Source organism: Ranitomeya variabilis, chromosome 1 (genome assembly GCF_051348905.1).
Source record: "Ranitomeya variabilis isolate aRanVar5 chromosome 1, aRanVar5.hap1, whole genome shotgun sequence".
NCBI lineage: Eukaryota > Metazoa > Chordata > Amphibia > Anura > Dendrobatidae > Ranitomeya > Ranitomeya variabilis.
The window spans coordinates 441,654,777-441,668,156 of NC_135232.1; the positions used below are offsets into that span (position 1 = coordinate 441,654,777).

The 13,380-nt window shown below is 40.5% G+C and overlaps 1 protein-coding gene across 2 annotated transcripts in view; it reads right to left on the bottom strand.

Moving 5' to 3' along the window:
- Positions 1-439: 439 nt before the first annotated feature.
- The window catches only part of FKTN (fukutin), a 36,157-nt gene continuing 23,216 nt past the window's right edge, over positions 440-13,380 (bottom strand). The window contains exons 9-10 of one of the 2 annotated variants that reach the window (XM_077249340.1): positions 5,592-5,719; positions 440-3,906 (exon numbers count right to left, since the gene is read on the bottom strand). In XM_077249340.1, the coding sequence (XP_077105455.1) occupies positions 3,693-3,906; positions 5,592-5,719 (342 nt within the window). In that variant the 3' untranslated portion in view covers positions 440-3,692. The remainder of the gene's footprint in view (positions 3,907-5,591; positions 5,720-13,380) is intronic. The other variant, XM_077249333.1, reaches the window with a different exon arrangement.

The following is a 13,380-nucleotide window of genomic DNA, read 5'->3' on the forward strand; positions in this document are numbered from 1 at the left end:
AACTAGAGGGGGTGGACATTAAAGTCAGCTAAACTCCCCATTTCTGCAGGACCAGCCAACACTCGTAATATATATAGGAGCCAACTGATGCCGAATTTGGATTTTCAGCATCATACTCTGCTCACCCCATTAAAAACATATGCATGCTCTGTTGAGATAAGTGTGCTTTCGTGTGGGGAAATTAGAAGAGATTACAAGCCAACATATTATGCCTCTCCCTACTTTACTGCCTGTGAAGTGACACTTGACCATGGATATTTTCAATCAAGACCATTTGCAAGATTAACTATTTTTTTTGTATTTTTACTACACATATTTATCACTTTCTGCTCAGTCTGATCCTGTGCAAGTTTACATTGTCTAATTGTGTGCTGAAACATATATTTAACTATCATACTTTTACAGATGCCAGAATAAAAGAAATCCACTGTACATAATATAAAGTATTCATCCTCTAGATGTTTATAACAAAAACATCTATAGAAAACTCCTTCTTGTTGGACTAATTAATTCTTAAAAGGGCGGATTCTGCTTGTTCTAATGCTTACACGAGGCACGCAAACATATAGGACTGCATCAGACTTTATAGTTCTTTTATTCTAGCTTATGAAATTCTGGCGAGTGTGTTATAAAGCCGTCTGATCTTGTGGGATCAAAGTAGTAGCCTGGAAGCAGGGAAGTTATTAGAATAGTGTGCCTTAGTATTATTTCTAATCTTTATTTCCCTGCATGTACTAGATGAATTCTTATAGTATAGTAACACTTTGTTTACTGCTGTGCCCATCCGATAATTCAAATTACATATCGGAAGTGAACCTATGGATGCAAAGGCATGACAATCATCACTTATATTAATGATGAGTGTAAGTCGATAACAAATCACAATTTGGCGGTTTTAATATTTCAGTAGCGGCAGCATCATTTCTATATTTCATTAATCAGTAAACTCAGTATTTTCAACTAGTAATAGACTGATGATATTATATGGGTTGACCCCTTTTTACATACTGTATTGGCCAATATAAAATAAAAATAAAAGATAATCGGTGGTTAGCACTGTGGCCCTGGGTTCAATTCCCAACATGGACAACGTCTGCAAGGAGTTTATATGTTCTCCCCGTGTTTGTGTGGGTTTCCTCCGGGTTCTCCAGTTTCCTCCCACACTTCAAAGATATACTGATAGGGAAATTAGATTGTGAGTCTCATTGGGGACAGCGATGATAATGTATGTAAAGCGATATGGAATTAATGCCACTAAATAAACAACTAAAATAAATAAATCAACTTCAAAAACAATTTGTGCAACTAGCGCCATTCCAGCAATTTTGGCACCGGGTGGCCAAGAGCTAGCATGACATTGTTACACACAAAGCAGAATCGGGAAATGGCACTACCTACATTTTCAAAGGCTTAACTTCGTTTAGAATATATGTTCGGTAAAGGTAGGCAAGTGTTACCCTTGAAAATTTGGTGCTGCATTACTCCCAAAAAAGCAAATAACTTAGGATACACTTAAAAATGGATGAAACAATAGGCACTCACCAAAGATATATAGCAAACTGGTCACATTATTAAATTCCTGAGACAAAACAAAGCTTAAAAAGTCATAAAGAAGAACCAGATAGGGTTCCAGGTGATGGCCATTATGGCGTGAACACTTCCACGGGCCTGACAATGTAATGACGACCTTGGATGAAACTCAGATGTCCGAAGGAAGTTTGAACACTACAGCTCATTAGTGGCGCCTGATTAGCTACAGTGCTACATGGCATAACAATTACAGGCAAGCACAGGAAGACACTCAACGACATCTCTGGAATGGTACCAGTGAAGGAGCAAGGAGGTATCTCTTAATTTATTTTACATTGAAGAATACAGTATTTAATATGGGGGAATCTCTGTAGTTTACAACCCCTTTAACAGGTCATTTGCTAGTGCATAGCCTAAACTATACTCTACTCTGGGAAAATAGCCCTAAACTGCATGAGATACAGTGGGTACGGAAAGTATTCAGACCCCTTTAAATTTTTCACTCTTTGTTTCATTGCAGCCATTTGATAAATTCAAAAAAGTTCATTTGTTTGCTCATTAATGTTCACTCTTGACTGAAAAAAACAAAACAGAAATGTACAAATTTTTGAAAATTTTATAAAAAAGAAAAACTCATATCACATGGTCATAACTATTCAGACCCTTTGCTCAGGCACTCATATTTAAGTCACATGCTGTCCATTTCCTTGTGATCCTCCTTGGAATTGTTCTACTCCTTCATTGGAGTCCAGCTGTGTTTAATTAAACTGATAGGACTTGATTTGGAAAGGCACACACCTGTCTAGATAAGACCTCACAGCTCACAGTGCATGTCAGACCAAATGAGAATCATGAGGTCAAAGGAACTGGCCAAAAAGCTCAGAGACAGAATTGTGGCAAGGCACACATCTGGCCAAGGTTACAAAAGAATTTCTGCAGTACTCAAGATTCCGAAGAGCACAGTGGCCTCTATAATCCTTAAATGGAAGAAGTTTGGGACCACCAGAAGTCTACCTAGACCTGGCCGTCCAGCCAAACTGAGCAATCATGGGAGAAGAGCATTGGTGAGAGAGGTAAAGAAGAACCTAAGATCACTGTGGCTGAGCTCCACAGATGCAGTAGGGAGATGGGAGAAAGTTCCACAAAGTCAACTATCACTGCAGCTCTCCACCAGTTGGGCCTTTATGGCAGAGTGGCTTGACGGAAGCCTCTCCTCGGTGCCAAACATATGAAAGCCCTCATAGAGTTTGCTAAAAAACACATGAAGGACTCCCAGACTATGAGAAATAAGATTCTCTGGTCTGATGAGACGAAGATAGAACTTTTTGATGATAATTCTAAGCGGTATGTTTGGAGAAAACCAGGCACTGCTCACCACCTACCCAATACAATCCCAACAGTGAAACATGGTGGTGGTAGCATCATGCTATGGGGGTGTTTTTCAGCTGCAGGGACAGGACAACTGGTTGCAATTGAAGGAAACATGAATGCGGCCAAGTACAGAGATATCCAGGATGAAAACCTCTTCCAAAGTGCTCTGGACCTCAGACTTGGCTGAAGATTCACCTTCCAACAAGACAATGACCCTAAGCACACAGCTAAAATAACAAAGCAGTGGCTTCAGAACAACTCTATGACCATTCTTGACTTGCCCAGAAGGAGCCCTGACCTAAACCCAATTGAGCATCTCTGGAGAGACATGAAAATGGCTGTCTACCAAGGTTCACCATCTAACCTGACAGAACTGGAGAGGATCTGCAAGGAAGAATGGCAGAGGATCCCCAAATACAGGTGTGAAAAACTTGTTGCATCATTTCCAAGAAGACTCATGGCTGTACTAGCTCAACAGGGTGCTTCTACTCAATACTGAGCAAAGGGTCTGAATACTTATGACCATGTGATATTTCAGTTTTTCTTTTTTTAAAAAATTTGCAAAAATTTCTACATTTCTGTTTTTTTTCAGTCAAGATGGGGTGCAGAATTTACCAAATGGCTGCAATGAAACAAAGAGTGAAAAATTTAAAGGATTCTGAATACTTTCCGTACCCATTGTATGAGGACAGTCATTCCATGTCCTTTAAGTGACCACCTCCATGGAAGTTCTCTAGTTTAATAAAATACTTTTTCAGTGCAAATCCAAGTTTTTCCTTTTCACATTATGATTAAAATAATTGAATAGCTTCATCCCACTCATCAACAGGCCACAATCCATTGGGCAGAACATTGGAAGGGGAGTTTTTCCAGTCCCAGACTTTAACAGGCACGTCCCAGTTCTTGCCATAATTTGCTTCTATATAAGCTACAGTTTCACATGGCACTTGGACCTTAAGCTCCAAAAATTCTGTCCAACAAAGCGTAAATTTCGGAAATAGGTATCTGAAAAAAAAAAAAAAGTATTAGAATAAAATATAGCAGCCATTTAAATACTGTCATAATAATTTAAAAAAAAAATCACTGAGCTAAAGCAATTCCTAATGTAGAAAAATTAGTAAGCAACATTGACAAAAATTTTGTTATAATATAGAGGATCCGTTGTAAAATCTTTTAGATAAAAGTAAAAATGAAAGGAAATGCAGATGCAGATAGTGGAGAATATTTTGGTGGAGAATGGAGCCGCCGACACCTTCATCCACCAATCAGCTAATGCGACCGAAACAGCATGTCACTATATTGCATCTGTTGTGCGGAGGAGAATCAGTGTACCGGAGCAGAGCACCATGGAAACATGAGGAAGGTGAATGTTGTTGTTTTGGGTTTTTTTTTGTGTGTTTTTATATGTCTATGTGATGTGTGCCTGTATATATGGGGCTATGTGGGGGCTCACACTGTATATAAAGAGGCTATGTGGGGGCTCAAACTGTATATAGGAGACAATATGAGGACTCCTATGTATAGAGAGGCTATGTGGCACTCATACTGTATATAGGGGGCTGTGTGGGGTCTTATACTGTATATAGGGGGCTATGTGAGGGCTCACACTATGGAGAGGCTATAAGGAGGCTCAAACTGTATGTAGAGGTGCTATGTGAGGGCTCATACTGTATGCAGTGTGCTGTGTGGGGTCTCATACTGTATGTAGGGGCTGTTTGGGGGCTCACACTGTATATAGAAGACTATATGGGGACTCCCACTATGTATAAAGGGGCTATGTGGCACGCATACTGTATGTAGGGGACTGTGTGGGGTCTTATACCATATACAGGAGGCTATGTGAGGGTCTTATTGCCGAGATCTCAATCTACGCATGCGCCGCCTCCGGCGGCCATTTTCCCGGAGGCCACAGCATCAAGGCAATAGAAGTGCGAGGGCTTTGGGCTTTCAGAAAATGTCGCCATAGCCCCCCGCACCACCGAGCATCGCCGAACCTGCAGCACCAGACTGGGATGGGATTTCCCGGAGACCACCGCATCACAGCAAGGGATGTGCGAGGGCTCCAGGCTTTCATAAAATGTCACCGTAGCCCCTGCACCGCCGAACCTGCACACCAGCCTGGGTCATATCATCACCGGACCACCAAACACCCCCTGTGACTCCGCTCCACCAGCGCTGTCGATCCCCCCCTGGTAAGCTGAATTCAGGACTGTAAGACGGACCCCCATTTGACGCATTCATTTTTTTCCCCCATTTTCCTTCTGAAAATTTGGGGTTCGTCTTACGGTCCGGTGCATCTTATAGTCCAAAAAATACGGTAATACTAAATCAGATGAGAAGTCATTTAGAAAGCGACTCATATTTTATGAAAAATAAGTCAGAAATCTAAATGATATTCTTCACTTCTCATAAATTCCCTAACCCAGCTCAAATAAGTCTATGCTTAGCGTCAAACATCACTTTATTTGCTCATCTCCAACTATACAAGAGCCACAATGTAATGGTTTAAAGCATGACCTCTTTGAAGCGAGACCTTGTTTTTCATTGTTTTGACCCCAAGGACAATAATATGGAAAAATCACAACAGTTAAGAAATTATAGACAAAAATTATAGTTAAAAAGCTTTTACTTCAGACAATATAAAATAGGTCATCAGTCATACCATAGCTATAAAATAGAAAAGTTCATACTTAAATTTCTTGCCACTTTTGGCCTGTGTGCCTCCATTCCAAATATAGTCCTGTTCTTCATAGAAGAAAAAAATGTCAAGTTTCACATCATCTCTCCCAAGAAAAGAGAGCTCCAAGCTATCTTCAACCTAAAAACGAAAGCACATCACACAATATCATTATTTCTGAAGTGGGTTTAAATTATGTAAGAATACTAATTAATTGTTGGAAACTTTTCCTTTTTTGAGCCTCTGATGCAAATTCTGTGCTTATACAATATATTTAGGTGGCATACATTGTGTTTTACGCCTATTGACCCATCTTTGATGTATAATCTGTTTACTGATTGATATTATTGAACATCTGAACTGAAAGTTTATGAAAATTTGCCGCATAATCTGTTTCAATGTGTGACATTATTTTATTATCTGAATTTAACCAATTTGATAAATTTGATATCAGACCTGCAAGCTTTCTGATATTTGATTTATTTCCTTAAAGGGAGTCTGTCAGCAGGTTTTTGCTACCTCATCTGGGAGATGTAGAGAAAGAGACCCTCAATCCAACGATGTATCACAGAGTTTACTGGATGCAGCAGTTCTAATACAGAGTTTTTAGATTTAGCAATGCAACAGAGCTGAGAAAGGTAACACCGCTCACACTCTCTATAAACAAAGTCTATAGACAGTGAGCAGCATATCACAGAGGGGGCAGAGTCAGACTTGGGAAGGTGCTGCAATTTTTTCAGCCGCAGTCTGTTTTCACCTTCCTCGCCAAGCCAATTTTATCAATTCTGACCAGTATCAATTTATGTGGTAATAACTCTAGAACGCTTTAACGAATCACTGTGATTCTCAGAATTATTTTTCATGACACATTGTACTTTATGTTAGTGTTGAATATGTGAAAATATTAGCGTCTTGGTGAAAATGTAGAAAATTTAGCAATTTTCGAACGTTCAATTTTTATATCCTTAAACCAGTTATTCATGGTGTACAAAATAATTTATAAATAACATTTCCCACATGTCTACTTTACATCTTGCATCATTTTTGGAAAATAGTTTTTTTGTTAGGAAGTTAGAATGGTTAAAAGTTGATGATCGGCAATTTCTCATTTTTCCAACAAACTTTACATAACCGTTTTGTTTTTAGGGGCCACATCACATTTGAAGTGGCTTATATGACAGAAAATACCCCCAAATGACACCATTTTCAAAAACTGCACCCTCACAGTGCTCAAAACCACATTCAAAAGGTGCATTAACCCTTTAGGTGCTTCACTGGTATTAAAGCAATGTGGAAGGAAAAATGTAACATTTTCATTTTTCCCACAAACATGTTCCTCTAGCCCTAAACTTTCCATTTTCACAAGGGTAACAGGAGAAACTATACTGCACAATTTGTTGTACATTTTCTCCTGAGTATGTCGATACCCCATACGTGGAAAAAAAATACTGTTTGGGCACACGGCAAAGCTTGGAAAGGAAGGAGCGCCAACTGACTCTTGAAATGCAAAATTGGGTAGAATAGATAGCGGATGCCATGTTGCGCTTGCAGAGCTCGTGATATACCTAAACAGGGGAAATCCCCTACAACTGATCCGATTTTGGAAACTACACCCGTCCAGGAACTTATCTAGAGGTGTATTGAGCACCATGATCCCCCAGGTGCTTCACAGAATTTTATAATGTTGAGCTGTGAAAAGAAAAAAAAAAACATTTTCCCCACAAATATGTTCCTCTAGCCCCAAATTTTTCATTTTCACAAGGGTAACAGGAGAAACTGAACTGCACAATTTGTTGTGCAATTTCTCCTGAGCAAGCTGATACCCCATATGTGATGGAAAACTACGGTTTGGGAGCACAGCAGGGCTTAGAAGGGAAGGAGCACCATTTGACTTTTGGAGCGCAAAATTGTCTGTGATAGCACAGGTCATGTCGTGTTGAGAGAGCCCCTGATGTACCTAAACAGTGGAAACACCCAACAAGTAATGCCATTTTGCAAACTACAGCCCTCAAGGAACTTTTCTAGAGCTGTGAGCACCATTACCCCATAGTTGCATCACTGAATTTTATAGTGTTTAGCCGTGAAAATAAAAAAAAATATACATTTTTCCCACAAAAATGTTGCTTCAGCCGCACATTTTTCATTTTCACAAGAACAACAACTTAGAAAATGGACCATAAAATTTGTTGTGCAATTTCTCCCGAGTACACAGATACCCCATATGTGGTGGAGAGCTACTGTTTGGGCACGCGGCAAAGCTCGGAAGAGAAGGAGCGCCAATTGAACTCTGGAGCGCAATTTTGGCTGGAACAGATTGCGAATGCCATGTCATATATGACGAGCCCCTGACATGTAAAAATAGCAGAAACTCCCACAAGTGACCCCATTTTGTAAACTACAACTTTTGAGGATTTCATCTAGTGGTATAAGGAGCATTTTTAACTCTCAAGCGATTCACAAAATTGTATAACATTTAGCTGAGTCAATGGAAAAATTAAAAAATTTTCCGCAAAAATGTTACTTTGGCCCCAAGTTTTCAATTTTCATAAGGTATAGTACGAGAAAATGGACCACAAAATATTTTACGCAATTTCTCTCTAGTACACCAATACCTCATACAGTACAGACCAAAAGTTTGGACACACCTTCTCATTTAAATATTTTTCTGTATTTTCATGACTATGAAAATTGTACATTCACACTGAAGGCATCAAAACTATGTATTAACACATGTGGAATTATATACCGTATATACTCGAGTATAAGCCGACCCGAGTATAAGCCGAGATCCCTAATTTTGCCACAAAAAACTGGGAAAACTTAATGACTCGAGTATAAGCCTAGGGTGGAAAATGCAGCAGCTACCGGTGAATTTCAAAAATAAAAATAGATACCAATAAAAGTAAAATTAATTGAGACATCAGTAGGTTAAGTGTTTTTGAATATCCATATTGAATCAGGAGCCCCATATAATGCTCCATACAGTTCATGATGGGCCCCATATAATGCTCCATACAAAATACGCCCCATATAATGCTCCATACAGTTCATGATGGGCCCCATAAGATGTTCCATATTAACCCCTTTCTGTCATTAGACGTACTATTCCGTCCATGTGGGGTGGGCCCTACTTCCCAAGGACGGAATAGTACGTCATACGCGATCGGCCGCGCTCACGGGGGGAGCGCGGCCGATCGCGGCCGGGTGTCAGCTGACTATCGCAGCTGACATCCGGCACTATGTGCCAGGAGCGGTCACGGACCGCCCCCGGCACATTAACCCCCGGCACACCGCGATCAAACATGATCGCGGTGTGCCGGCGGTATAGGGAAGCATCGCGCAGGGAGGGGGCTCCCTGCGGGCTTCCCTGAGACCCCCGGAGCAACGCGATGTGATCGCGTTGCTCCAAGGGTCTCCTACCTCCCTCCTCGCCGCAGGTCCCGGATCCAAGATGGCCGCGGCATCCGGGTCCTGCAGGGAGGGAGGTGGCTTACCGAGTGTCTGCTCAGAGCAGACACTTGGTAAGCCTGCAGCCCTGCACAGCAGATCGTCGATCTGACAGAGTGCTGTGCACACTGCCAGATCAATGATCTGTAATGTCCCCCCCTGGGACAAAGTAAAAAAGTAAAAAAAAAAATGTCCACATGTGTAAAAAAAAAATAAAATAAAAATTCCTAAATAAATAAATTAAAAAAAAATATTATTCCCATAAATACATTTCTTTATCTAAATTAAAAAAAATCAAACAATAAAAGTACACATATTTAGTATCGCCACGTCCGTAACGACCCCACCTATAAAACTATATCACTAGTTAACCCCTTCAGTGAACACCGTAAAAAAAAAAAAAAAAAAAGAGGCAAAAAACAACGCTTTATTCTCATACCGCCAAACAAAAAGTGGAATAACACGCGATCAAAAAGACGGATATAAATAACCATGGTACCGCTGAAAACGTCATCTTGTCCCGCAAAAAACGAGCCACCATACACCATCATGTGCGAAAAAATAAAAAAGTTATAGTCCTCAGAATAAAGCGATGCCAAAATAATTATTTTTTCTATAAAATAGCTTTTATCGTATAAAAGCGCCAAAACAAAAAAAAATGATATAAATGAGGTATCGCTGTAATCGTACTGACCCGAAGAATAAAACTGCTTTATCAATTTTACCAAACGCGGAACGGTATAAACGCCTCCCCCAAAAGAAATTCATGAATAGCTGGTTTTTGGTCATTCTGCCTCACAAAAATCGGAATAAAAAGCGATCAAAAAAATATCCCGTGCCCGAACATGTTACCAATAAAAACGTCAACTCGTCCCACAAAAAACAAGACCTCACATGACTCTGTGGTCTCAAATATGGAAAAATTATAGCTCTCAAAATGTGGTAACGCAAAAAATATTTTTTGCAATAAAAAGCGTCTTTCATGTGTGATGGCTGCCAATCATAAAAATCCGCTAAATAACCTGCTATAAAAGTAAATCAAACCCCCCTTCATCACCCGCTTAGTTAGGGAAAAATTAAAAAAATGTAAAAAATGTATTTATTTCCATTTTCCCATTAGGGTTAGGGCTAGGGTTAGGGTTAGGGCTAGAGTTGGGGCTAAAGTTAGGGTTAGGGTTTGGATTACATTTACGGTTGGGATTAGGGTTGGGATTAGGGTTAGGGGTGTGTCTGGGTTAGAGGTGTGGTTAGGGTTACCGTTGGGATTAGGGTTAGGGGTGTGTTTGGATTAGGGTTTCAGTTATAATTGGGGGGTTTCCACTGTTTAGGCACATCAGGGGCTCTCCAAACGTGACATGGCGTCCGATTTCAATTCCAGCCAATTCTGCGTTGAAAAAGTAAAACAGTGCTTCTTGCCTTCCAAGCTCTCCCGTGCGCCCAAACAGGGGTTTACCCCAACATATGGGGTATCAGCGTACTCGGAACACATTGGAGAACAACTTTTGGGGTCCAATTTCTCCTGTTACCCTTGGGAAAATACAAAACTAGGGGCTAAAAAATAATTTTTGTGGAAAAAAAAAAAAATGTATTTGCATGGATCTGCGTTGTAAACTGTAGTGAAACACTTGGGGGTTCAAAGCTCTCACAACACATCTAGATGAGTTCCTTAGGGGTTCTACTTTCCAAAACGGTGTCACTTGTGGGGGGTTTCTACTGTTTAGGTACATTAGGGGCTCTGCAAACGCAATGTGACGCCTGCAGACCATTCCATCTAAGTCTGCGTTCCAAATGGCGCTCCTTCCTTTCCGAGCCCTCCCATGCGCCCAAACGGTGGTTCCCCCCCACATATGGGGTATCAGCGTACTCAAGACAAATTGGACAACAACTTTTGGGGTCCAATTTCTCCTGTTACCATTGGGAAAATACAAAACTGGGGGCTAAAAAATAATTTTTTGGGGAAATTTTTTATTTTTTTTATCTTCACGGCTCTGCGTTCTAAACTGTAGTGAAACGCTTGGGGGTTCAAAGTTCTCACAACACAACTAGATAAGTTCCTTGGGGGGTCTAGTTTCCAATATTGGGTCACTTGTGGGGGGTTTATACTGTTTAGGTACATTAGGGGCTCTGCAAACGCAATGTGACGCCTGTAGACCAATCCATCTAAGTCTGCATTGCAAATGATGATCCTTCCCTTCCGAGCTCTGCCATGCGCTCAAACGGTGGTTCACCCCCAGATATCAGGTATCAGCGTACTCAGGACAAATTGGACAACAATATGTAGGGTCCAATTTCTCCTGTTACCCTTGGAAAAATACAAAACTGGGGGCTAAAAAATAATTTTTGTGGAAAAAAAATATTTTTTATTTGCACGGCTCTGCGTTATAAACTGTAGTGAAACACTTGGGGGTTCAAAGCTCTCACAACACATCTAGATGAGTTCCTTAGGGGGTCTACTTTCCAAAATGGTGTCACTTGTGGGGGTTTTTTACTGTTTAGGTACATTAGGGGCTCTGCAAACGCAATGTGATGCCTGCAGACCATTCCATCTAAGTCTGCATTCCAAATGGCGCTCCATCCCTTCCGAGCCCTCCCATGCGCCCAAACGGTGGTTCCCCCCCACATATGGGGTATCAGCGTACTCAGGACAAATTGGACAACAACTATTGGGGTCCAATTTCTCCTGTTACCCTTGGGAAAATACAAAACTGGGGGCTAAAAAATAATTTTTGTGGGAAAAAAATTTTGTTTTATTTTTACGGCTCTGCATTATAAACTTCTGTGAAGCACTTGGTGGGTCAAAGTGCTCACCACAGCTCTAGATAAGTTCCTTAGGGGGTCTACTTTCCAAAATGGTGTCACTTGTGGGGGGCTTCAATGTTTAGGCACATCAGTGGCTCTCCAAACGCAACATGGCATCCCATCTCAATTCCTGTCAATTTTGCAGTGAAAAGTCAAATGGCGCTCCTTCCCTTCCGAGCTCTCCCATGCGCCCAAACAGTGGTTTACCCCCACATATGGGGTATCAGCGTACTCAGGACAAATTGTACAACAACTTTTGGGGTCCAATTTCTTCTCTTACCCTTGGGAAAATAAAAAATTGGGGGCGAAAAAATCATTTTTGTGAAAAAATATGATTTTTTATATTTACGGTTCTGCATTATAAACTTCTGTGAAGCACTTGGTGGGTCAAAGTGCTCACCACACATCTAGATAAGTTCCTTAGGGGGTCTACTTTCCAAAATGATGTCACTTGTGGGGGGTTTCAATGTTTAGGCACATCAGTGGCTCTCCAAACGCAACATGGCGTCCCATCTCAATTCCTGTCAATTTTGCAGTGAAAAGTCAAACGGCGCTCCTTCCCTTCCGAGCTCTCCCATGCGCCCAAACAGTGGTTTACCCCCACATATGGGGTATCAGCGTACTCAGGACAAATTGTACAACAACTTTTGGGGTCCAATTTCTTCTCTTATCCTTGGGAAAATAAAAAATTGGGGGCGAAAAGATCATTTTTGTGAAAAAATATGATTTTTTATTTTTACGGTTCTGCATTATAAACTTCTGTGAAGCACTTGGTGGGTCAAAGTGCTCACCACACATCTAGATAAGTTCCTTAGGGGGTCTACTTTCCAAAATGGTGTCACTTGTGGGGGGTTTCAATGTTTAGGCACATCAGTGGCTCTCCAAACGCAACATGGCGTCCCATCTCAATTCCAGTCAATTTTGCATTGAAAAGTCAAATGGCGTTCCTTCGCTTCCGAGCTCTGTCATGCGCCCAAACAGTGGTTTACCCCTACATATGGAGTATCGGCGTACTCAGGACAAATTGTATAACATCTTTTGGGGTCCATTTTTTCCTGTTACCCTTGGTAAAATAAAACAAATTGGAGCTGAAGTAAATTTTGTGTGAAAAAAAGTTAAATGTTCATTTTTATTTAAACATTCCAAAAATTCCTGTGAAACACCTGAAGGGTTAATAAACTTTTTGAATGTGGTTTTGAGCACCTTGAGGGGTGCAGTTTTTAGAATGGTGTCACACTTGGGTATTTTCTATCATATAGACCCCTCAAAATGACTTCAAATGAGATGTGGTCCCTAAAAAAAAATGGTGTTGTAAAAATGAGAAATTGCTGGTCAACTTTTAACCCTTATAACTCCCTAGCAAAAAAAAATTTTGGTTCCAAAATGGTGCTGATGTAAAGTAGACATGTCGGAAATGTTACTTATTAAGTATTTTGTGTGACATATCACTGTGATTTAATTGCATAAAAATTCAAATTTGGAAAATTGCGAAATTTTCAAAATTTTCGCCAAATTTCCATTTTTTTCACAAATAAACACAGGTAATATCAAAGAAA